General features: G+C 49.0%; 1 protein-coding gene across 1 annotated transcript in view; it reads left to right on the plus strand.

Moving 5' to 3' along the window:
- Positions 1–26409, plus strand: part of SPATA17 (spermatogenesis associated 17) — a 252327-nt gene that overhangs the window by 44995 nt on the left and 180923 nt on the right. Inside the window, exon 5 of the mRNA XM_006137342.4 lies at positions 16589–16692. Within this exon, the coding sequence (XP_006137404.2) occupies positions 16589–16692 (104 nt within the window). The remainder of the gene's footprint in view (positions 1–16588; positions 16693–26409) is intronic.

Consider the following 26409-nt stretch of genomic DNA (forward strand, 5'->3'; position numbering starts at 1 on the left):
AAGAGGTCATTTAGAACTTGCCTGTTAACAAGCTGTAATCTGCTGAGCACACAATGACTTTGTTTAAAATTATCTGTTCGGTGCTGATCAATGACAATAATTGTTTTGTACCAATCATTGTTGCAACTTGCTAATTACTTTGAAGGGCATATAGAGTTGTGTTTTTTAGAAGTTTGAAAACATTCACCTTGAAATTAAAAAGCAATATAATTATTAAATATTGCACTCTTTTACAAAAGCAAAATTTTCAGCAAATTTTAATATCAACAGACCCTTTGTTTAAAATGTTGGAGATATACCTTATTCTTTAAACAGCTTGCATTATGTAGATTCATACCTTCATGTGGACAAATAGGACATACACAAATAGGAAAATGGACTCATCATTAAAAACTTTGAAATCTAGTCTACTTTCATTTACGCTAGCATATATCCAAAGTACTCCAATTGAAGTCCTTAGAGTTACCCTATATTTACAATGATGTATTAGAGAGCAGAATGTAACACTTGTGGTGAAATCCTGACCACAGCCAAAACACTGAGGGTATGCCTACAGAGCAGCGTTATTTCAGAATAGTTGCTGTGGGGAGGGATAGCTTAGTGATTTGAACATTGGCCTGCTTAATCCAGAGTTGTGAGTTCAATCTTTGAGGGGGCCATTTAGGGATCTGGGGCATATTTGTCAGGGATGGTACTTGGTCCTAATATGAGGGCAAGGGACTTGACTTGATGAATTGTATAGGTCCCTTATGCGATAGGTATAACTGACATTCTTGTTCGAGGAGTGTTCCTGTGGGTGCTCCACTTTAGGTCTTTTGGGCACTGCTGCGTGCCTAGTTGGAGATTTACGGTAGCAGTGCCCTCCGGTAGGCCGTGTACACGAGGCAGACGGTATGTGCAGTATCACTAACATGTATGTGCAACCTACCATCCCTTCAGTTCCTTCTCTACCGTTGCCGACATTTGTCAGAACCGCAGTTGTTATCTAATTTATTTTATTACATACTTGGAAAATTTGAATATTTCCTTTTTACTTACCTAGTTTGCATTACAGTTCTTTCTAGTTTAGAGTTAAGGTTTTTTCTTCAAATTAAAAAACAAACAAACACCTTTTTCTCCTGTTATACAGTTACCATTTTTTGGCTTTGCAGACTTTTACTACCTGGGATGCCTGGTTCCCCAGAATTCAAACATTGCCTTGCCAGCAGGCTACCTATCCCTGTCTCAGTCATTCCTGTGTGTGCGCTGTTTGGGTCAGGCACATGCTACCCCACTGTGCCAGCATTGCAGATAGTTAATGGATCACACATGGAAGGCAGGGAGCTTCAACTAAAACTTCTATCACTCATGAAAATGGTGAGACCAGCCTCAGACCCAGAGTACTCCTCTCCCCCATGCCAGCTGTCCCCCTTGGCCATGTCTGAAAGGGCCATATCTGCCAGCTCTACCTCAAGAGACTCTTCCTCTGAGCAATTTAGGAAGAGATCTCATTCCTCGGGGAAAGGTGACTCTCCCTCCAAAAAATGGGAGCAAGAACCCCCTTCTCTGATCCCTGCTATGGCTCTGGACAGGGCGGTTCTGGGACTGTCCAGCATCAACAATTTCTGAAGGACCAAGTACCTAACAAAGCTGAGCACCAAAGCGCCCAGCAAAGCCAAGTCTAAACTTGTGCCACTGGCACTGTCAGCATACACATCAGTGCCGAAGAAAGAGAAGATCAAGCCATCTTCCACCAAGGCACCGCCGGCACCAAAGAAGGCTAAGCCTCATATGGCACTGTTGGTACCCATGCTGCCACCGGCACTGAAGAGGCATAAGCATGTGGCACCGACGGTTCCCCATTCAGCATCATTGGCATCATGGATTTTCTCTTTTCCCACCCATACCCTGACTCGATAGTAATAGATGCAGTTAATCAGAGCGACATACAGAGTGCCACGCTACCACTCCATATGATAAGGAAGCCCTCATAGGAAGAAATGCCTACTCCTCAGCCTCCCTTCAGCTCCATGTATCAAACTACACGGCAAAGTTGGCAAAGTACAACCACCATATCTTTGAATAGCTTTCACTCTTTATTGACAACTTATCCAAAGATAAAAGAGAGCAATTCACAGCCAACATAAATGAGGGCATTCTGATTTCCTGTATGGCGCTACAAGCCACTCTTAACGCAGTCAATACAGCATCATGATTGATTGCGACTACCATTGTGATGAGAAGGTCCTCCTGGTTTCATTTGTCAGGTTTTCCCCTGAGGTACAGGCCACGGTAGAAGATCTCCCCTTCCCAAGGATCAAAGCTGTTTGCAGATACCACAGATGAGTCCCTCCATTCACTTAGGGTACGTCTAGACTACATGGTTCTGTCGATGGAGCCATGTAAAATAGTTTACTTGGCATAGTCAATGAAGTGGGGATTTAAATAATCCCTGATTCATTAAAATAAAAATGGCCGCCACACTGTGCCAACGATCAGCTGATCCGGCACAGCGCGGTAGTCTAGATGCAGTGCAGTCAACAAAGGCTTCCATTGTCGACCGTGCCACATCTAGACTGCCGTGCTATGCCGGATCAGCTGATTGTCAGCGGCCATTTTTATTTTAATGAAGCTGGGATTATTTAAATCCCCGCTTCATTGACTATGCCGAGTAAACTATTTTACATGGCTCCGTCGACAGAGCCATGTAGTCTAGACGTACCCTTAAAGATTCCAGGGAGATGCTGAAAACTTTTGGCATACATGTTCCTGCAGTCAAACTGAAGCAGAACAGATATTTTAATCGGAGATACAAATCTTTGCCCTTCAATCAAGCTCTGAGGTATTTTGACAATAGGAGGAGGTAACGACAAATTAGACAAAGACAGGCCACTGACCAACCTGCTATGTCTCAACCGTCAACCAGCCGAGGATGCCGTGGCAGCGAGGGGGGATGGCATCGTCCCCCCTGCGGAGCTCACTCCTGAGGAGGCCTCGGATGGAGCTCCCCCGGCCCTGGTACCAGCTGAGCCCTCTGCCATTACCGCCGAGGAGGGCTCCGGGGCCGAGACGATGGAATTGAGCTCTATCTTCGAGGAGATCGAGGCCCTGGGTCTAACCCCGCTTACCCAGGGGGATGACGACCCTCCGCTAGTGGGCCTCGGTCTGGGCGGCGCCACTGTGGCGCTGCCCCCTCCTCTCCCTGGGTATGTCTACACTACAAAGTTAGTTCGAACTAACTTAGTTCGAATTAGTTAATTCGAACTAAGCTAGTTCGAACTAACGCATCTAGAACTAAAAACTAGTTCGAACTAGCGTTTTGCTAGTTCGAACTAGTAAGTCCACATTGAGTGGACTCTGAACAGGGCTTAAGGATGGCCGGAAGCAGTGCCGGCAGGGCATAAAAGGAGGACTTAGAGCATGGAGATGCTGTCTCAGGCTAGCCGAGGGCTGCGCTTAAAGGGTCCCGACCCCCACCCCGGACACACAGTTCTAAGGGGTGCCCCGCTTGCAAAGAAGTTCTGGCTTGGAGTGCCCTGAGTGCCCACACTGGGCACATCACACCACTCGGCCATCAGCCCGGCTGCACTTGCCGCAGGCTGCCATCTGGGGAGAGGGAGTAATTGGGGGGCTGCAGGAGAGCTTCCACCCCCAGAAGCCCGCAGAGCCAGCCCAGTCCTCCCCATCGGGGGCTCGTACCCCATTCCTCCCTCACCTCCTTCCACTTACCCTTCCCTAGCCCCCCTTCTTATTGATGTACAAAATAAAGATAACGTTTCTTCCAACATTGACTCTGTCTTTATTGAACAAAACTGGGGGAGACTGGGAAAAGGAGGTGGGAGAGGGGAAGAGAAAGGCTGGAAGAGGGGAGGGCAACTAACATGATCAGGGGTTGGGAACAGGTCCCAGATGAAGAAAGGCTACAGAGACTGGGACTGTTCAGCTTAGAAAAGAGGAGACGGAGGGGGGACAGGATAGAGGTCTCTAAAAGCAGGGGTTGGGTGGAGAGGGTGCATTCATAAAAGTTCTTCCTGAGTTCCCATAAAGAAGGACTAGAGGACACCAAAGGAAAGGAATGGGTAGCAGGCTTGAAACTAGTAAGAGAAAGTTGTTGTTCTTCCCAAAGCAAATAGTTAACCTGTGGAACTCCTTGCTGCAGGAGGCTGTGAAGGCTACAACTAGAACAGAGTTTAAAGGGAAGTGAGATAAAGTGATGGAGGTTGGGTCAATGGAGTCCTATTAGCCAGAGGGTAGGAGTGGTGTCCCTGCCCAAAGTTTGTGGAAGGCTGGAGAGGGATGGCACGAGACAAATGGCTTGGTCATTGTCTTCGGTCCATCCCCTCCAGGGTCCCTAGGGTTGGCCGCTGTCGGCAGACAGGCTACTGGGCTAGATGGACCTTTGGTCTGACCCAGTACGGCCATTGTAAGCTCAGGGCTCAGTGTCGGGGGTCTCAGTGGACCCCCTTGATTTTCATGCACACCTGGTCCTGGGTGGCCAGGCTGGCAGCTCTCCTGCCCTAGATGGCCACTTTTCTGTGCCTAGTGCGGAGATCGTGGACGAGGTCCACGATGTCCGCACTAGCCCAGGAAGGTGCCCGCCTCTTGCGGTCCAGGGCAAGCTCCCGGGAGCCGCCAGCCTGGTCCCGGCAAGAGGGGGTGGGCTGGGGGGCATCGGGTGGGTGGCTCTGTGCCGTGCCAGGTGCAGGGTCTGCTAGCTGGGTGCTGGCAGGCTTGCACCTGGCACGGGCACCATAGCCAGCCCGTGCCCCTTTAAGGGATCCGGGGCTGGGAGGGGGGCATAGAGTTTCCCTGGTGTTGGCCAGAGTGGCCACCAGGGAAACCTGGGGAGGGCTAGCCTCCCACTAGTTCGAACTAAAGGGCTACACAGCCCTTAGTTCGAACTAGCTAGTTCGAACTAGGCGTTAGTCCTCGTAAAATGAGGTTTACCTAGTTCGAACTAAGCGCTCCGCTAGTTCGATTCAAATTCGAACTAGCGGAGCGCTAGTGTAGCACCTATTAAAGTTAGTTCGAACTAACGTCCGTTAGTTCGAACTAACTTTGTAGTGTAGACATACCCCCTGACTCTGACCCTTACCCTATGCCCCAGGTGGTCGACCCCGTCCTCACACTTGGGGCGCTCCTGGTGCTACCCACCAGCCCGGCCGACTCGAGCACCGGGACCGAAATCATCGAGCCTTTAGGGGCGACGACTGGTGCCGAGAGGCCGTGTCTCAAGCCTGGGGACGCCCCTTCTACCGTGGACAGGGCGGGGCGACAACCCAGCCTTCCTGTTCCTGCCCCCCTAGTTCCCACTGAGGAGGCGCCGCAGCTCGGTGGCCCAAACTCGGGGGACCCTCCCTCTGACCCTGCCCACAATGTCCATTCCTTTTCCCACCCTGACTCTTCCCTCCCCTCTGCTCATGCCCTTGGTCCCGACCCTGCCCTTCATGAACCTGTTTCCAGCCCCGAATCCCCTTCCATTCCCGATCCCTCCCCAACCGTTACCGATGCTTTCTTTTCCACCCCTGACCCGTTGCCCAGCACTGAGCCCGCCCCTCTTCCCGCCCCTGCTGTGGAATCCACTCCCCCGCTATCTCCCCCCCAACTCCCCTCTGCTCCCGCCTCCGTTGTGATGCCTGCCCCTTCCCAATTGCCCTTACATCCCTCTATTACTGCCACCCCCATGGGAGCCGTCTCGTTCCTGCTACCTGCAGGCGGCTCTCAGGGGGTGGTATTTGTGTCCCCAATTCCCAGTTCCATAGGGGCTGCTCTGTTCCCTCCGCCGCCCCTTCCCATGCCGGGGTCAGGAGCGGGAAGTGCAGTACCGTCGTTCTTGGCGCCGCGCCGGAACTCGGACCCCGGTTTGCCCATCTCTGTGGCTCGCGAGGTCCTTCAGGGGGCCCAGACGAAGGAAATGTCCGGTACCCCCTCAGCGCTGGGGGCCGAGCTCCACCAATTCCTTGCGGAAACCCGCAGGGCTAAAGGGAAGGTGGAGCTCGCCCTTCAGCGCTGGGGGGACTTCCATTCTATCTTGGGGGCCACAAGGGCCCTCTTGCAGGAGGGGAGAGGGACCAAGAGGTGGGACATCACGGCCTACCGGCGGTCCCGCAAATTCTGTGACGCTCTCCTTGCCTTCGGGTCAAGGAGCGGCTTATTGCGAGGCCTGCGGGAGGCTGACAATCACCACGCCCATGAGGATCCACCCCAGCCCTCGCTATGAAGTACACCACCATTGCTACATTGAATGCCCGGGGCTGTAGTGTGGGTCTCCGCAGGAGCCGGGTGCTCTCCTTCCTTCGGGAGGGGGGGTACTCAGTGGCTTTCCTGCAGGAGACCCACACGACTCCAGCCGTCGAGGGTGGCTGGTGGCTGGAGTGGGGGGACGGGGTGCATTTTAGCCACCTCGGCGCTCGCTCGGCTGGTGTGGCCACCCTGTTCTCCCCTGCCCTACGGCGCGAGGTGCTGGGGATCGCTGAGGTTGTCCCGGGCCGCCTGCTGCACCTCCGGGCCCATGTGGAGGGTCTGACGTTGAACTTGGTCAATGTCTAGGCCCCGAACGCAGGCCTGGACCAGGTCACCTTTTACCTTCCTCGGCACTCTGGATCCTCGCGAGTGTCTGGTCCTGGGCGGGGATTTCAACACCACTCTCAATGACCGGGACCGTGTAGGACTCGCAAACTGCCAGGCCACAGCAGACGTCCTCAGGGAGATCGTGGACCATCACTCCCTGGTGGACGTCCGGCGAGACCACCACCCGGACGACAGCACCACCTTTACATACGTCCGGGTGAGGGATGATCGGTCGAGCCACTCCCGGTGTAGGGATAACATATTAATGTATTAAAAATGTGATTCCCCCAAATGGAAGTGACTCCCCATAATTTGTTCCCCACAACTTAGTGTTTAGATTTATTATTAATTCTTCTTATTATTATTATTTGTTAAGATTGTTAAATGTTTACATTTATTATTATTATTGTCCCTTTAGAATATAATGTATTAGGTCATGTAACTTAGAACTGTTAAGAATATAATCCTATGTAGCCAGAAACAGCCCCCCCCCCTCTCTGTGCTCCAGGGCATGCTCAAGCTTGTGCAAGTGGCAGCTTGAAATTGACATTGCAAAGATACATTGTAACAATGCATTGTCAAACCACTAACTCTGCTATGGGAGCCAAGCCCTGTAATTGACTAAGGGCATTGTTACTTAATTGACGCCTGTTCTCTTTAAAACATTGTAACTTTATTCAGCACTCAGGGTATGTCTACACTACAAAGTTAGTTCGAACTAACGGACGTTAGTTCGAACTAACTTTCATAGGCGCTACACTAGCACTCCGCTAGTTCGAATTTAATTAGAACTAACGGAGCGCTTAGTTCGAACTAGGTAAACCTCATTCCACGAGGATTAAGCCTAGTTCGAACTAGCTAGTTCGAATTAAGGGGTGTTTAGCCCCTTAATTCGAACTAGTGGGAGGCTAGCCCTCCCCAGGTTTCCCTGGTGGCCACTCTGGCCAACACCAGGGAAATTCTACTGCCCCCCTCCCGGCCCCGGACCCCTTAAAGGGGCATGGGCTGGCTACGGTGCCCGTGCCAGGTGCAAGCCTGCCAGCACCCAGCCAGCAGACCCTGCACCTGGCACGGATTGAGCCACCGACCCGATGCCCCCCAGCCCTCCCCCTCTTCCCAGGACCAGGCTGGCGGCTCCCGGGAGCTTGCCCAGGACCGCAAGAGGCGGGCATGCGCCTGGGCTAGTGCGGACATCGTGGACCTCATCCACAACCTCCGCACTAGGCACAGGAAAGTGGCCGGCTTGGGCAGGAGAGCTGCCAGCCTGGCCACCCAGGAGCAGGTGTGCAAGAGAATCAAGGTGGTCCACTGAGACCCCCAACCCTGAGCCCTGAGCTTATAATGGCCGTCCTGGGTCAGACCAAAGGTCCATCTAGCCCAGTAGCCTGTCTTCTGACAGTGGCCAACCCTAGGGACCCTGGAGGGGATGGACCGAAGACAGTGACCAAGCCATTTGTCTCGTGCCATCCCTCTCCAGCCTTCCACAAACCTTGGGCAGGGACACCACTCCTACCCCCTGGCTAATAGCACTCCATGGACCCAACCTCCATGACTTGATCTCACTTCCCTTTCAAATCTGTTCTAGTTGTAGCCTTCACAGCCTCCTGCAGCAAGGAGTTCCACAGGTTGACTCTTTGCTTTGTGAAGAACAACTTTCTCTTACTAGTTTGAAGCCTGCTACCCATTCCTTTCCTTTGGTGTCCTCTAGTCCTTCTTTATGGGAACTCATGAAGAACTTTTCTGTATGCATTCTCTCCACCCAACTCCTGCTTTTAGAGACCTCTATCCTGTCTCCCCTCCGTCTCCTCTTTTCTAAGCTGAAAAGTCCCAGTCTCTTTAGCCTCTCTTCATATGGGACCTGTTCCCAACCCCTGATCATTTTAGTTGCCCTCCCCTCTCCCACCCTCTCTCTTGCCCTCTCCCACCTCCTTTTCCCAGTCTCCCCCAGTTTTGTTCTATCAAGACAGATTCCATTTTGGAAGACACGTTTTCTTTATTTTGTACATCAAGAAGAGGGGCTAGGGAAGGGTAAGTGGAAGGAGGTGAGGGAGGAATGGGGCACGAGCCCCTGATGGGGAGGACTGGGCTGGCTCTGCGGGCTTCTGGGGGTGGAAGCTCTCCTGCAGCCCCCCAATTGCCCCCTCTCCCCAGATGGCAGCCTGAGGCAAGTGCAGCCGGGCTGATGGCTGAGTGGTGTGATGTGCCCAGTGTGGGTAGTCTGGGCAATCCAAGCCAGGACTGCTTTGCAAGCGGGGCACCCCTGAGAACTGTCTGTCCGGGGTGGGGGTCGGGACCCTTTAAGCACAGCCCTCGGCTAGCCTGAGACAGCATCTCCACGCTCTAAGTCCTCCTCTGATGCCCTGCCGGCACTGCTTCCGGCCATCCTTAACCCCGCTTCAGGGTCCACTTAATGTGGACGTGCTAGTTCGAATTAGCAAAACGCTAATTCGAACTAGTTTTTAGTTCTAGATGCGTTAGTTCGAATTAGCTTAGTTCGAATTAACTAATTCGAACTAAGTTAGTTCGAATTAGTGCTGTAGTGTAGACATACCCTCTGAGAATGTTTTAAGCAATACCACCCAGAAACTTTCTGTAACTACAACTTTTATTATTATACAAAATACTGTATGAATGTATGAGAGAGTGCTTGGACGATGAGTGAATGGTTCTAAGAGGTGCCAGCCTGAGAATACAGCAACAAAGGGCTGAAGAAGGCGTCAGGTGCCAGTGCAACCAAAAGGTGTCAAGTGGAGAAAACCAAGTACTGGAGGTCCACCCGATGAGATCACTGACAAGCACCTGGCAGCCACCCTGGAGACATCAGCATAATGCAGCAATTTCCACAGACTGGCATAGGAAAAAATTCCTATGAGAACTGGACTAAAAAACTATGGAATCAAGAGTGCAAGGTTCTGCTGCCAGCCCACCAGGAGCTTCAGATGCGCATCTGATCAGGACTTCGCTCCCCACTACCATCACTTGTGTACAGAGTACCTGGCCAGTATCCTGTCACAAGCAACTTCCAGGCTGGTAACTATACACAGAACTTGAATGAATGGATGTATGAATGAATGGTTATATATATATATATATATATATATATATATATATATATATATATATACACAAGTGTATAAGGGTTAAGTAGTGATAGGAATAAGTAGTTAAACAACGTTGTTTGCTTCTATCTTTTCTTTATTTTTATTATTATCTTTACAATAAATGTGGCTTTTTGCCTTATCCCCCTCATAAGATCCTGCTTGCTTTTATTTGGTACAACACCGGTTGGATCTCATTTACCTCTCCCGGTTCCATCTGGCACGAGCCCACTCCTCCAGCATCCGGCCGGCCCTGTTCACGGACCACCATCTGGTGGCCGTGAAAGCCTCTCTGAGTTCGGAGAGGCTGGGGCCGGCCTATTGGCACTTTAATAATAGCTTGCTGGAGGACATGGGCTTTATGGCGTCCTTCTGGGAGTTCTGGCAGGCCTGGCGGGGGCAGCGGCCCGCCTTTCCCTCAGCGCGGCAATGGTGGGATGTGGGGAAGGTGCGTGCCCAGCTCTTCTGCTGCGACTACTCCCGGGGCGCCAGCCAGCAGAGGGATGTGGCGATAGAGCAGCTGGAACGGGAGGTCTTGAAGCTTGAGGGGCACCTGGCGTCCGCCCCCGAGGATCCATCCCTCCGCAAGGCGTACCAGGAGAAGCGGGAGGAGCTCTGGGTCCTGGAAGATCACAGGGCCCAGGGCGCCTAAGTTTGATCTCACATCCAGCTTCTTCGGGAGATGGATCACAGCTCCCGCTTCTTCTACGCCCTGGAGAAAAGGAGGGGGGCCAAAAGCACGTTACCTGCCTTTTGGCGGAGGACGGCACCCCCCTCATGGATCCAGCGGAGACGCGTGGAAGGGCCAGGGCCTTCTACGCCAGTTTGTTCTCCCCGGATCTGACTGCAAGGTGCTCTGGACCGAGCTCCCGACGGTCAGCGCAGGCGACCGAAACCGGCTGGAGCTGCCTTTCACTCTGGCCGAGTTCTCGGAAGCCCTCCGTCTCATGCCCAACAGTAAAACCCCGGGCATGGACGGACTGACTGTGGAGTTCTACCACGTGTTCTGGGACATCCTCGGCCCAGACCTCGTCAATGTCTGGGCTGAGTCCTTGGAGAGCGGGGTCCTCCCTCTGTCGTGCAGGCGATCGGTGCTTGCCCTATTGTTGAAGAAGGGGGACCTTCGCGACCTACGGAACTGGCATCCCTTCTCACTCTTCAGCAAGGTTGTAGCAAAAGCCATCTCGCTGTGACTGTGGTCTGTGCTGGCGGACGTCATCCATCCTGACCAAGCCTACACCGTTCCGGGCCATAGCATTTTTGATAACTTGTATTTGGTCTGGGATCTCTTGGAGCTTGGGTGTTGGGACGGCTTGTCATTCTCCCTCCTGTCCCTGGACCAGGAAAAGGCGTTCGACAGGATGGATCATGGGTATCTCCTGGGCACCCTGCAGGCCTTCGGCTTCGGGCCCCATTTTGTGGGTTTTCTCCGGGTGCTGTACGCTCTCGCGGAGTGTTTGGTCAGGCTCAACTGGATCCTGACCGAGCCGGTCAGCTTTGGGCGGGGAGTACGTCAGGGGTGTCCGCTGTCGGGCCAGCTGTACGCTCTGGCGATCGAGCCCTTCCTCCATCTCCTCCGTAGAAGGTTGACGGGGTTGGTGCTCCGAGAGCCGGAGCTGCGACTGTTCCTGTCGACGTACTCCAATGACGTGCTCCTCGTGGTCCAGGACCCGGGCGACCTGGTGCGAGTGGAGTCCTGCCAAGCTGTCTACTCGGCAGCCTCCTCTGCCCAGGTCAACTGGGTCAAGAGCTCTGGCCTGGTGGTCGGGAACGGGTGGCGGGCCGGCTCCCTCCCACCCGCGCTTCAGACCATCAGGTGGAGCGCGGGTCCGCTTCTCTATCTGGGCATCTATTTATCCGCCATGCATCCTTCTCTGCCGGAAAACTGGCAAGGTTTGGATGCCAGGGTCGGTGAGCAGTTGTGGAGATGGACAGGACTGCTCCAGTGTCTCTCCCTTCGCAGGAGGGCACTGGTGCTAAATCAGCTGGTCCTGTCCATGCTCTGGCACCGGCTCAACACCCTGCGCCCTGGCCCCGGAGGTCCTGGCCAAGCTCCAGAGGACAGCTTTGGAGTTCTTTTGGCCAGGACTGCACTGGGTCTCTGCAGGGGTCTTGTCACTCCCCCTGGAGGGGGGGGGGGACAGGGCCTGGTCTGCGTGCGCAGCCAGGTCTGGACCTTCCATCTCCAGGCCCTGCAGAGATTCCTCTTTAGTGCAGGTAGTCCGGCATGGAGCACCTTTGCACGCGCCTTCCTCCGCCACCTCCGAGGGCTCCGATACGACCAGCAGCTCTTTTTTATCCACCCGAGGAGTCTTCCGCGAGACCTCTCAGAAGGTCTACCAGGTCTGCCGGAATTCTACCAGGACCTCCTCCAGACCTGGAAGCTGTTTTCGGCGACCAGGTCCGTTGTGGCCACCGAGGGAGCAGACCTCCTCGTGGAGCCCCTGCTCCACAATCCAGCCTTGTGCGTGCAGGTGGCGGAGTCTCCCTCGGTGCACCGGAGGCTGATCCTGGCAGAAACCACTATGGTTGGAGACCTCCTGGACTACGACGGGGGGGACTGGCTGGATCCCCGAGCGCTTGCTCAGTGCATGGGGCTCTCCACCCTCCAAACTTCTCTGAGCCTACTCCAGGAGGTGAAAGCAGCTTTGCCGCAGCCCGCTTTCAACTTCCTGCAGCGATCCGTGCGAAAGGGTACACCCTGCCCCTCCCTTCCTGCAAACCCCCCATCCCTTTTTATCGGGCCCCTATTCCGCGGGCCCCCCCCGGCCTCCCCACCCTTGGACCCCCAGCCGGCTGCAAAACTTACTGCCGGTTTGCTTTTGAACCGCGCCTAGAGAACTTCTGTACACGCTCGTACTCCACACTTTAAATTTCCCCATCCTCGTGTCCCGCCCTTATACCAAGTGGCGGGACTACCTAAGACCCGTTGAGGGTGGGGAACCCCGATGGGCCAGCGTATAGTCCACCTTAATCCCGCGGCCCATCAGGGATATCAGGTGGCAGCTCCTTCACGGAGCCGTGAGCACGGGCGTGTACCTGGCGCAGTTCACCCCCATCCCGGACACCTGCCCTTTCTGCAGCGTGAGGGAAAACCTGGTGTATGTCTACCTTGAATGCACCTTGTTGCAGCCCCTATTCCGGCTCCTCCAGAATCTCTTAGGGTATGTCTACACTACCACCCTAGTTCGAACTAGGGTGGTAATGTAGGCAACCAGAGTTGTAAATGAAACCCGGGATTTGAATTTCCCAGGCTTCATTTGCATAAAGCCGGGCGCCGCCATTTTTAAATGTCCGCTAGTGCGGACTCCGTGCCGCGCGGCTACACGCGGCATGGAGTCCGCACTAGCGGACATTTAAAAATGGCAGCGCCCGGCTATATGCAAATGAAGCCCGGGAAATTCAAATCCCGGGCTTCATTTGCAACTCCGGTTGCCTACATTACCACCCTAGTTCAAACTAGGGTGGTAGTGTCGACATACCCTTACTGAGGTTCTGGCTGCACTTTTCCCCACACCTTTTCATTTACGCACACCCAATCTGTGGCCCCACAAAGTCACAGGACCTCCTCGTCAACCTCCTCTTGGCCTTAGCTAAAATGGCCATCTACAACACCAGGGAGAGGATGCTAGACGAGGGGATTCCCTGCGACTGTGGGGTCTATTTCCGTTCATCCCTAGTGTCATGTATCCTGGCAGAGTTCCTCTGGGTGGCATCCATTTGCTCCATCGACAGCTTTGAGGAGCAATGGGTACTGTTCGGGGTTCTCTGCTCGGTGTCCCCATCCAATTCTCTTGTTTTGACCCTGTGACCCGCACCCCCTGACCGTGTTTTTCATTGTTCGTCCCAAGTATTTAGTTGATCCCCAGGTCCAGTCATCCCTCCTTCAAGGCTGGGGGAGGGGCTTTTAGAAATGGACGGGCTTCGCCCGCCCACTTCCTGGGTTTCAAATAGGCCCCACTACAGGCTACATACTCAGTGCTTCACCTCTCAATGAAGGTGGCTTTGCTGATCACTTTTGCATCAGCCAGAAGGGTGAAGGAATTGGGGCACTAATGGCTGACCCATCATTCATGATATTTCATAAGGACAGGGTGGTTCTGTGACCACACTCAAAGTTCTTACCAAAGATACTTACTTCCTTTCATTGCAATGAACCTGCGGTGTTACCTACTTTCTTCCCAAAGCCTCAGGCCACCGCTGAAGAAGCTAAATGATACACACGTGGTATGCGCTGAGCGATTGCCTTCTATTTGGAAAGGACAAGGACAATTCATAAAACAGACAGACTTTTCATCTCCACTGCTGAAAGATCCCTGGCATGCAAATCTCTACCCAGTGTCTACCCAGATGGACTGTTAACTGTATCTGCCTGGCTTACTCCAGTTTTAACCAGGAGCCTCCAGTTCAATTGTGAGCACACTCCACCAGGGCCATGGCAACCTCTACAGCTTACCTTAGTAGCATTCCTCTCACAGACATTTGCAGAGCTGCAACTTGGTCTTCCGCACACACCTTCACCAGACACTATGCCCTCGACACTTACTTGAAACAGGGCACTGAATTCGGACATACGGTCCTGACCGAGGTCCAACACAGCATTTAGCCAAAGCACCTGCCTTCCCATTACAGGTACTGCTCTATAGTTACCTAATGTGGAGCACCCACAGGGACACTCCTCGAAGAAGAAGAAGAATAGGCTACTCACCCTGTGCAGTAACAGAGGTTCTTCAAGATGGTTGTCCCGGAAGGTGCTCCACCGCCCACCCTTCCTCCCCTCTGCTTCGGACATGTTGATTTCTCCTTCCAGGGCAGATAAGTAACTGAAGGGATGGTTGGCTGCACATGCATGGTAGCAGCCGTCTGCCTTGCATGCGCAGCCTACCAGAGGGCACTGCTACTGTAAATCTCCCAACTAGCCACACAGCAGCTCTCTCAAAACCTAAGGTGGAGCACCGACAGGAATAACCATCTTGAACCTGCATAGGGTGAGTAACCGTCTCTTATCTATAACATATAAAGGAGAATGTTTGTATGTTTGTGCTTTAATAACTTAGGGTATGTCTACACTACCCCGCTAGTTTGAACTAGCGGGGTAATGTAGGCATACCGCACTTGTAAATGAAGCCCGGGATTTGAATTTCCCGGGCTTCATTTGCGTAAGCGGGGAGCCGCCCTTTTTAAAACCCCGCTGGTTCGAACCCCGTGCCGCACGGCTACACGGGGCATGAACTAGGTAGTTCGAACTAGGCTTCCTAGTTCGAACTACCGTTACTCCTCATTTCCTAGTTCGAACTACCTAGTTCGTGCCCCGTGTAGCCGCGCGGCACGGGGTTCGAACCAGCGGGGTTTTAAAAATGGCGGCTCCCCGCTTACGCAAATGAAGCCCGGGAAATTCAAATCCCGGGCTTCATTTGCAAGTGCGGTATGCCTACATTACCCCGTTAGTTCGAACTAGTGGGGTAGTGTAGACATACCCTTTGACACTATAAGAGCTACCACAACCAAACTTTGCATGGGATAACCTTTCATCCAGAAGAAGGTTTTAAGGGACTGTGGGAGGGAAGAGATGAGAGACTGATGCCTCTCCCTGGGGCTGCATGGAGCTTGGCAGTGCAGTGAGAAGCAGCTTCCCAGGGGAAGCGGCAGGGACAGTCACTCACTAAGGCCCGCAGAGGGACAAAGAAGTGGAGGGCAGGTTTGGGTGCTGGCGAAAGGCACATGTCTCCCTTCCTTCTCCCTCCCTCAGACTCCTCACCTCAGTTATATCAACTTTCCTGAGCAACACCGGGTAACTCCAGCTAGTTCTGAAATAAGAAAGAGTGCATCTACACTACAAGCCTTTATTTTGAAATAATGTCAAGAGGGAGGACTTCTTACTCCAAGTCCTGTAACCCTCATTCCACAAGGAGTTAAAGGGAAGTCGAAGGAAGTATGTTCTTCCTTTGACTTCCTGCTGTATGGACAGCACCAAACACCAAATTAAGCTATTTCAACTTCTGCTACACAGTTGACATAGCTGAAGTTGCATAGCTTAATTCAACATTTGCCCTGCTGTGTAGATGTGCCCTGAGAGTTTTTCTATATTCCAATAGGGCCAAGATTTCACCCTTTATCTTTATATCTTGAAAAATCTTCATAAAGAGGTTGATTTTGGACTGCACAAATGTTAGGGAGTTCATGATGATACACTTTGCCTGCCAGGCATTCCTCCCCTACCTACTGGGCAGAGTGATGCAGTTCTTGATGGCTAATAGAGTCTCAGTGTACTACATCAACAACAGCAAGGCAGGGACAGCTTGTTAGCCTTGCACCAGGAGGTGCTCTAATTGTGGAAGCATACAGTACACCATTCACCTTGAGGTGTCACACCACCCATGGGCCTGAAATTTCCTAGAGAGCCTGATTAAAAGGCCACTTAAGTTAGCAGAGAGTCTTCTACTAACTTCAATGGGCTTAGGATCAGGCCTGAGTACACAGCTGAGAATGCAGTAGAGCTGGGGTTATGCAATGAGGAGTGTGTGCTATGCCCTGTAAATGAGTGTAACAGAGGCAACATCTGGATATACTTCCTACCCCGCTTACAGGACCTGTGGCACCAAGTGCAATGACTTTAGGAGCCAGTGCACAGTGTCTGCTCCCTACCACGCCTCAATGTAGGCAATGACTTAAATCACTATTAAATCATAATCACTGTCATCTCTTGATAACATCTCTAATAATGTTTGCATTTAATTTTTAATTCATGTTACTGTTTTAGTACAATAGTTACTTCTCTCACCCTATTATATTAATGGAAAGACAAATTTGCATATATGCATGATGTCACATTTTAAACCACTGTCATCCTTTGCAAAACATGTATTTTATAGAATATTACAAACTGTTTTTCACTTCTGTAGTTCATGAAATATATTAAAGTAAAAATATATTTATTCTAGATTCAGAAAAGATGGCGAGGCTATTATATCCGAAAATATATCCATAATTACTATGCACTGAAGAAATATCTGGAAGCTATTTCTGTGAATAATGACATTGTCAGGTAAAGATAAAAAAAGAGATAAAACTTTAATTTCTTCTTCAGAATTAAGTGTGTGGGCGATTACCGGATTTTTTGAATGTTTGTATTGAACATTGGTTACTGACAGTGAAAAATATAAAACTTAGGTCTGCATTCTGTATCTGGTATCCATACGGAACTTCCATTGATTTCAGTGGTCATTTACCTTTGTTGTGATTCCTACAGAAAACCTGACAACTGTTAGAGAGCTCATGTCTTACTGCTTCTTTGTGCTCCGCTGTCTGTCTGTATTCTCCTGTTGTCATTTCTCTTAGGGTGTGTCTAGACTACATGCCTCCTTCGACGGAGGCATGTAAATTAGCCAGATCGGAAGAGGGAAATGAAGCCGCGATTAAAATAATCGCGGCTTCATTTAAATTTAAATGGCTGCCCCGATCTGCCGATCAGCTGTTTGTCGGCAGATCGGGGCAGTCTGGACGCGATGCGCCGACAAAGAAGCCTTTCTTCATCGGCACAGGTAAACCTGGTTTCACGAGGCTTACCTGTGCCGATGAAGAAAGGCTTCTTTGTCGGCGCATCGCGTCCAGACTGCCCCGATCTGCCGACAAACAGCTGATCGGCAGATCGGGGCAGCCATTTAAATTTAAATGAAGCCGCGATTATTTTAATCGCGGCTTCATTTCCCTCTTCCGATCTGGCTAATCTACATGCCTCCGTCGAAGGAGGCATGTAGTCTAGACACACCCTTAGAGTGAATGATTTTTTGGGAAGAAGACTATCTTTCTGGTATTTGTCTGTACAATGCCTAGTGCAGTGGGGGTATTGGCCTATAATTGGGACTTTGCATCTATCAAAGAAATATATGGTAAATAATAAATAATAACATTCCCTTTCAGATTATTCCTTGTATAACTCTACTGACTTCAGCTTCATCAGAGGACCCTTAAATTTCAAGACTTTGTTTTTCTTTAAGATAGATAATTTACAAATGTCAGAAATGCTTGCTTATTTGAGACAGCATAAAACTCTACTGCCAGCGCTTTGTAGGGTTCCTTGCAACAGCTTCTATAATAAGGCACTGTCCATATTTTCATTAACATGATCACTGGATGATTTACTTTATGTCCCCTCTTTTCTTTGCCCTTACTTCGATAGTCATGACTGACAGAGATCATCACTCTAGTCTGTTAGTGGAATAACTTGGACACTACCCAGGTAACATTATATAGGGTGACCAGATATCTCATTTTTAAAGGGACAGTCCCATATTTAAACCCTTCAGCAGGTGTCCCGACTATTTCTTAAAAATGGGCAAATTGTCCCGTATTTTCTGTTCCTCCCCATCAGTACTGGCAGGTCTGGCTACTGGCTGGATCCCTGCTTGCCTGCTGCCCTGCCCACCAACAGTGAGTCGGCGTGGGGGCTTCAGTGGCCGGTGATGGAGTTGGATATGCAAGGCTGGTGGTGGTGTGAAGATGTAATACATTTGGCTGGCTGTTCTTCCTGTTGGTCTGTCTGTGCAGTCTGTACTGTGTGCCAACTCTCAGTCAGAAGGGCCCTGTCTCCTGTCCTGTTTCTGGCTAGCACTAGCTGAGCACTGTCAGCTGTGGAGTTTGGTGTGTGCGGGCAGGTGCCAGGCAGTGGGCAGTTATATGTCACCTCTGCTACCCACCCATCAGCCCTTTCTATGCTGCCCCTCTTACTTTCCTCTCCCTGCTGTGTCCCTTTGCTCCCCCTCAATCCCACTGCTCCTCTGTTCCCCAGAAGGTTGCATTTTGCTCCTTGCACTGTGAGAACAAATGCCTGGTCAGCGTGTTGGCAGGCTTCTTCCTTCCCCTACTGCCTCTGGCTGGGCCAGCACTCTGGGAAAGCCCAACACCCTCCAGACTAGGGCACTGGTCAGGAAGAACCTAGCCCCAATCTTCAGTAAGCTTCTGTAAGAGTAGCTCTCGACACTTTTGTGGTGTACCTTCTCCATGAGAATATGTAAATGTAAATTATCATGTCTCATCAGTATTTTTCTGTAGAAGTAATGTAATGGCATCCATCCACCTTTTTTGTTTACTGTTCAGTTAGACACATATTTATAGATACAAGCTGGTTCATAATTCAACCACAGAAACCAAGCTTGAAAAAAAATTGTACTGTTAGCAATTGTATCAACTGTATCATCTCTGCATTCTGCCACATCCAGATCAAGTTCCCACAAAAAATCACAGGTTTGCTTTTTTTCTGGGCAGTCAGATCAGTAAAGCTATAAATTTAATCACTATCTAGGATTTACTTGTGACCCAGCTGGGAGTCTAAAATGAGTACTTTGTAACTGGATGAACTGCTGAGATGCAGGTCTTCTTCCTTGTTCAGAATAGTTCAATCATCTCCTCTTGGAGGAAAGAACTGACCTGTAAGCCGTATATAGATAAAATAAGATAATGAGAAATGGCATTTCTACTGTACTGAACATGGATTTACTGCAGTTTGTATTTTGTTTTTCCCCCAGTACGTCTTCTCTTTGTCTCATAGACATTTAATTTGGTATCATACTGAATTATTTTTATATTCTGATGTTTGGCTCTTTTTACTTTCTTTAATGGTTATCTCAGATTATTAATATGTGTACATGTCAATACACATGTCAATATCAATATTTAGATATTTTGTTGAAATCTTAAATTGTGGCAAAATAGGAGAGGAAATGACTTTTTACTATTTCCTTTAACATATAGTGCACTTGTTTCACCTGTCATGTATATCGGCCATCATAAATATGACAAATGTAATCTTCTGGGTTTATTTATTTTGTTGATACATTATACTCTGCTTCTTCATTTATCTGATTTCAGTCTCACAGGGCACATCTACACAGCAGCATTATTTCAGAATAACGAACATTATTCCAAAATAACTATGTGAGTGTCTACACAGCAAGCCCATTATTTCAAAATAGAATCAAAATAACAGGCATCTTATTCTGGATTCTGTAACTTATTTTACGAGAAATAGCGCCTATTCTGAAAATCTATTTCAGAATAAGCCGTGTGCAGACAGGACAGCTAGAGTTATTTAAAAATAAAAGGCCTCCAGGCCTTTCCAGAGGTGTCCTACTAGCCACTCCGTCCACATAGTCCCCCTTCACCTGCAACTGTTAAAAGTACAGCCAGAAGGGAAAGGGCTTGTGGCACACAGCAGGCCCTGACAGCCCTGAGCCACATAGCAGCAGCCTGCACAGCGTTGGCAGCCACCATGAGTGACCCTGTTGCTCCCACTGAACCCACCACAGTTGCAAGGGAGCCAGTAGCCAGCTCCCAGGATCCTGCCCGGAGACAGAAGAGGCACACGCCTTCCCGGTTTGGTGCAGAGATCCTGGACCTCATTTAGAGGAGAGCAGGTGCACATGAAGATTAAGGAGCTTTGGCAGGCCTATGCCAAGGCCATGGAGCACAGCTTCTGCTCTGGGGCAGCACTGCAGGCCAGCCCATATTATGCCCGGCTCCACCACATCCTAGGGGGTGGGTAATCCCCTTCCCACCTACCCTTGTTGTGGACTCAGGGATGGAGACACCCGTTGTCACCCTCCTGAGGGGCAGAACCAGTGCAAAGGAGGAGGAGGAAAAGGAGAAGGAGCTGGACGAGGCCAGCAGTATTTCGTGCCCACCAGCTAAGTCATGCTCGGTACACCCCACCCAGGATGTTTCCCAGGCATTGTCCAAAGCTGGGGAACGCCCATCAGGTGAGTGCCATTACTTTCCTAGACACACACGGATGAAGGTGGTGGGAGATGAGGGGCAGCGGCACACTCCTTGCTCAGCCTCCTTGGCCTGGTGGTCGTGCAGCAGTCAGTGCATGTGGAGTGCCAGTCCAGGGTACAAAGTAACAGAGGATTCTTGTGCTCTTGCTCACATGGTGACTTGCTCACATGGCTGCCTTACTCCTGACACAGGGGTGGGACAAAGCCACCACTAGAAGGAGGCTGGGAACATAGAGATGCACACACACACACAAGGCAGTGCCGCACATGGGCATGCCTGCACTCTCAGGGCAGCATCTGCTCCCGAGGACAATGCGGCGAGGTGGAGGATCATCTGCCACTCACGCTCACCTCTTCCCAACACCCTGCCCCACTTGCCTCCAGCAGGCAGGAATACAAGTCCTCTCCCTGTGAGATGCCGCCACTGCTGAACCCAACGTGTGCAGCACAAAGGGAAGCCCAACTTCCCTATGCCCACCTCCCCCCACCTGCAGGCTCCCAGCCTGGCTGACACTTTCCCATGCCTGCTTGTCTCTGAGATGTGGGGGTAGTGAGGCTTCCCTCTTGGATATCTGTGCCCCTGCAGGAAAGAGCCCATTGTCTAGACCACAGAAGGCCTTGCTTGAAGCACATCACCTTCATCTGACCCAAGACCTTTCAGTCTCAGCTCAGAGATAAGGTCTAGGCTTTATGCACAGTGTCTCCCAGGATGACTGACCTTCTCTTTCTTCTACACAGCTGGACTAGCTGTAAGAGCGGCACATGCTACTCCTCCCGTGCCATCCTCCTGACCCCATGTGACCTGCAGGTGCAGGCAAGCCCATGAGGACCTCCAGAGAGATCACATCACCATCCTGTGAGCCCTGCAGTGCTCCCTGCACCAGCAGGATTGCCGAATGCAGGAGGACCTGCAGCTGCACCATGACACCTGGCAGTAGCTGCTGCAGCAGGGCTGGACCATGTGCGTGGCTTTCACTGCCATCCTTGACCATCTGGTGGCCGCTCCTGCTGCTTCTCCGCCACCTTCTCTCCGTAGGCGCCCCCACCCCTGTGGCCGCCGAGGCCCCATACATGAGGTGGTGGGACCATCTGAGGCAGATGATGGTCCCAGCCCATCCCCGAGCCTCTTTTCCCATCTTCCTCCTCCCCGTTCCATCTCCCTCCCCTTCCCAGGTTCTTTCTGTAATGCCTCCCCAGTTACATTTACCCCCAATTAAAGAAAACCAGTTTATTCTTTCAAAACAAAAAGTGTGGCTTATTGTGTCTACAGGGGAGGGGAGGGAGAGGGGAAGGAAGGAAAGGCACACTGGGTCACTGCAGAGGCCCCTTGTGGGGAGATCCAGGAGAGAGTCTCACAGCTGGCCCTACCTGAAACACTCAGGGCCCCCTGGAAGCACACCGCCCCCTGATGGGCCTGCCAGACGGCAGCTGTACACAGCTGCTCAAAGGCCCTGGAGAGCCACTTGGCCTTTGCCCCCCACTATGGGAGTTGTGGAGATCACAGCACGCAGCCACTACTTGAGGGACGTTCCGCTCGCCAAGGTCCAGCCAAGTGAGGATGCAATGGAACCTCCCTTTCAGACGACCAAAGGCGCCTCCACAACAATGCAGGCCCTGCTAAGCCTGGCGTTAAAACGTTCCTTGGTGGGGTCAAGATGTCTGCGTAGGGCTTTATTGGCAAGGAGAGCAAAGGGTAGGCTGCGTCCCCTACAGTGCACATCAGCATGTCCACCTCCCTGACTCTGATGGTGCAGTCGGGGAAAAAAGTGCCAGCATGCAGCTTCTGGAACAGGCTGGAGTTTCGGAAGATGCGGGAATTGAGTGGTGTCCTGATGCCCTCCCTGAAAGTGGTTCTGGGTGGCCTTAAATGTGAGTTAGCATCCAATGAGTATGGACACTCTATTTTGAAATAGCTCAGTGCTATTTCACTGGGCATTTGCTGTGTAGATGCGCTATTTCAAAATAAGCTATTTCAGAGTATTTCTTCCGAAATAGCTTATTCCGAAATAAGCATGCAGTGTAGATGTGCCCTTAGAGATTTTGGAATGTATGGGTAGTTTCTGTGTATGTATTTTAAGCTTTATTTTAGAGTATGTTACTCTGTTATTTTTGAAGTCCATATTTTCCAATACTTTTATTAATTATTGTCATTTAATAGGAAAAATTAATGCTATTTCATCTTTGTAAATTAAATGGCATTATAAATACCAAAACAAAGTTTTAGAGTGCAGAAGAACAGTCATCCTTTACTTGTGACAGAAGCGCAAAGTGAAAGTCATATTCCCTTTAGCTTTTATTGTATTTTATAGATATATATTGGCGTTGACAATTACTTTATGTCTTGTAACATTAAATGTATGATACAATTGTATGATAAAATAGCTAAATTAATTTAATGACTAATTTCACTAATATTCCTCTCTGTTGATGTTGGCAGCTATTTATTGTTCGTTTATCCAGTAAGCATTTTTTACTTAAACCCAAATTTTCCCTGCCCATTAGAAATACATAGTACATTTTGTAATGAATTTGTCAGCCTCATTGATCAGAAACAATGCAAATGTTGAGTACTGAAAGAGAATCAACGGGTTTTCTCCAGAAACCAATATCACTGCATAGATCTCTTCACTGGCACAAATTAAAAAAGTAGTGTGCACTGTCCTCTAGCACCTACCTCCTAGAGTCTAGCAGGCATGCAGTGAGAAACGGTGCCCTCATCATGTTCTTGACTGAGATAAATTTTCCTCCATCTGTGCAAGAAATGTTGCCAAGTGCATTGACCAGGAAGTGTTGGGCCTACAGAATGAGGATGTAATTTATGAGAGTGCTATTGAGGAATTGGGAAAGGTTCTTGTAGAGAGAGGTTCTCTGCATACTTCCATCCCACAACACAACAAATCAGGGATACTCACAATTTAATTGTAGTTGTAAATAATTGTATTTAATATATAGAAAAAGCAGTTAACCATTTATAACAATAAATGCCATGAATAAAAATGCATAGACAAATGAGAACACTCTGGGTATGTCTACACTACCACCCTAGTTCGAACTAGGGTGGTTAATGTAGGCAACCAGAGTTGCAAATGAAGCCCGGGATTTGAATTTCCCGGGCTTCATTTGCATCTTGCCGGGCACCTCCATTTTTAAATGTCTGCTAGTTCGGACTCCGTGCCCGCGGCTACACGCGGCACGGACTAGGTAGTTCGGATTAGGCTTCCTATTCCGAACTACCGGTACACCTCGTTCCACGAGGAGTAACGGTAGATCGGAATAGGAAGCCTAATCCGAACTACCTAGTCCATGCCGCATGTAGCCGCGGGCACGGAGTCCGAACTAGCGGACATTTAAAAATGGCGGCGCCCGGCAAGATGCAAATGAAGCCCGGGAAATTCAAATCCCGGGCTTCATTTGCAACTCCGGTTGCCTACATTAACCACCCTAGTTCGAACTAGGGTGGTAGTGTAGACATACCCTAAGTTATTATTAAACCTAGCTCAGGTTAAGCCACATTTATGACTGCTTTTCATCTCCAGAGTGAAACAAAGCCACTGGATCACTACTGATGAAACTGTCCCTTAATTAACTCATTCTTCCTTTAACTGCTTTCATTGAGACTTCTATTTTAGTGCTGTGTCAATGTTCTTAGAGCTCTGAGCTTCTCCCTATAACGTGAAAATCAGCTTTGACACAAGACTGAAGCAAATACTTTGATGGTTACAGCTGCCAACTAGATGGTGTAAATGCACATTAAAGTTTGTCATTACGATAGGTAGTATGAGTTTAGAAAGACTGCTTGAATGAGAAAGCTATGAGTAGTTTATGCAGATGGCATATGCACCCCCCCACACATCCACGCTGCACCATAATATATGTTCCTTAATTCCCATATTGTCGCAATTATTTGTGTTTGTGAATTTATGTAGGCCTTAGATTGTCAGAAAAGTTAATACTTTTTAAACCATAAAACATTTGCTAAAATTAATTATTTATGTTATGCCATAGTTTTATGGATTTATAACTGCAACTTGCAAAAGCTAGAAACAATTTGTGTATACCATTAAAAAATCAAGATTCACACCTCTTCTACAGAATAAAACATCTTTTTCACTTGTGACATATCATGAGATATTGGACCTTAAAATCAATATTAGTCCTTTCACCAGCTGATTTTAACCCCCTAATTTAACTGATCCACATTTAGGCTACATCTACACTGTAGTGCTATTTCAGGATCCTGAAAGTATCCTGAAATAGCTATTTTGCATCTTTTGAGTGCACCCATTATTTTGAAATATAACAGGCAAGCTATTCCAACGTTCCTGTAAACCTCATTTCACAAGAAGTAAGGGATGTTTCACAGTAGCAATTTGTTTCAAAATAAGTGCTGTGTAGACAGCACCAACTTTCGAAATAAGCTATTTTGAAATAACATCGAAATAAGATACACAATTTGCATAGCTCAAATTGTGTATCTCATTTCGACCTATGGTGCAGTGTAGACTCACCTTAGAGGGAAAGCAAAATACAAGATTGTTTATTAGATGATGAGCTTTCGTGGGCCAGACCCACTTCCTCAGATCAAATAGTGGAAGAAAATAGTCACAACCATATATACCAAAGGATACAATTTTAAAAAAATGTTCTTCCACTATTTGATCTGAGGAAGTGGGTCTGGCCCACGAAAGCTCATCATCTAATAAACCATCTTGTTAGTCTTTAAAGTGCTACATAGTCCTGTTTTTATTTTGCTTCAGCTACACCAGACTAACACGGCTACATTTCTATCACTATTCTACTTAGAGGGAAAGACATATTTTATATTGCCCGTAAAGAGCAAAAAGAGTTTTGGACTATTGAAAATAGTCATGTCAAAATAAATTAGAGACTAGAGTGTAGATTAGAAAGTTTAAACATACAAAATAAATGCTGCTTATTCCATGTTATTTTATAGTTATCATGTTGACACATGCAGTTTGTATATATATATTCCCATTTATTTTAGACACCTACCTTTTTGAGGCTTGCAGGTTATCTTTTTCATGACAACTACTTGCTTAAATGGAAGCTCTGACGGGTTGGCAAAAGATATGGTAGTGCAGAGCAATAGGGACAACAGGAGCTCCTTTCATTCACTTTGATCAAAGTCAGCTGTTGCAATCTTTTGCTCACACTTTCTTTAGTTAGGGTTCTTGGTCTGTATTATTTTAAAAATTAAATCACAGTAAGTAAAGAAAATATCTTATCATTGTAATAAATCCCTGATGTAATGGCCAGTTTTCCAGTGTATTTGATGCATGCCTTGTAGATACTTTATGAAATCTAGGCAGACTAGTGTGAATGTAGGTAAATATTTGGTTGATGCAGCCGTGCTTCTTCCTCTTGGAGCTGAAAGTCAAAGTCCTGTCTTCAATCTGAGGAAGCTGTTAATACAGTTTAAAGATACGAAAGAGAAAGATCATTTGTATCCCGGGTAGAATAACAGTTTCCTCAAATTTCTCAGCAGGATGGATAATGGATAATAGATAATGTTATGAGGCTGTACACATCTGGGCTGAGGTTGTTTGTTACACCATATTGTAAAGTGAAAGGCAGTAGGCAAGAATTTTCAAAATTGACTTCAGTAGAAGAAGGGGTTGCTCATTACTTCTGAACTACTAGCCACTTTTATATAAGCACCTAAATATGGATTTAAGAGCCTATGTTTCAGCACTCGGGGGTTGTGGATTGGGTTTTTTGTTTGCCTACTTTTTTAAAAAGTTACCCTCACATAGCTGCCACATCTTTATCATTTAATTAAAATACAATCTATCCCTGTTTAGAAACTGCCTTCATTTAGTAGCCATTTGTGTTCACCTCACAAATCTTGGGAGAAAGTAAACTTAATAGATGCTGGGTATAAAACCATAGAGTGATATAATTAAATTTAACAGAAAATGACCTAAAATATGATTAAATACTAATAGTAATATAATCTATGAATTTGCACA

Source organism: Pelodiscus sinensis, chromosome 3 (genome assembly GCF_049634645.1).
Source record: "Pelodiscus sinensis isolate JC-2024 chromosome 3, ASM4963464v1, whole genome shotgun sequence".
Classification (NCBI taxonomy): Eukaryota; Metazoa; Chordata; order Testudines; family Trionychidae; genus Pelodiscus; species Pelodiscus sinensis.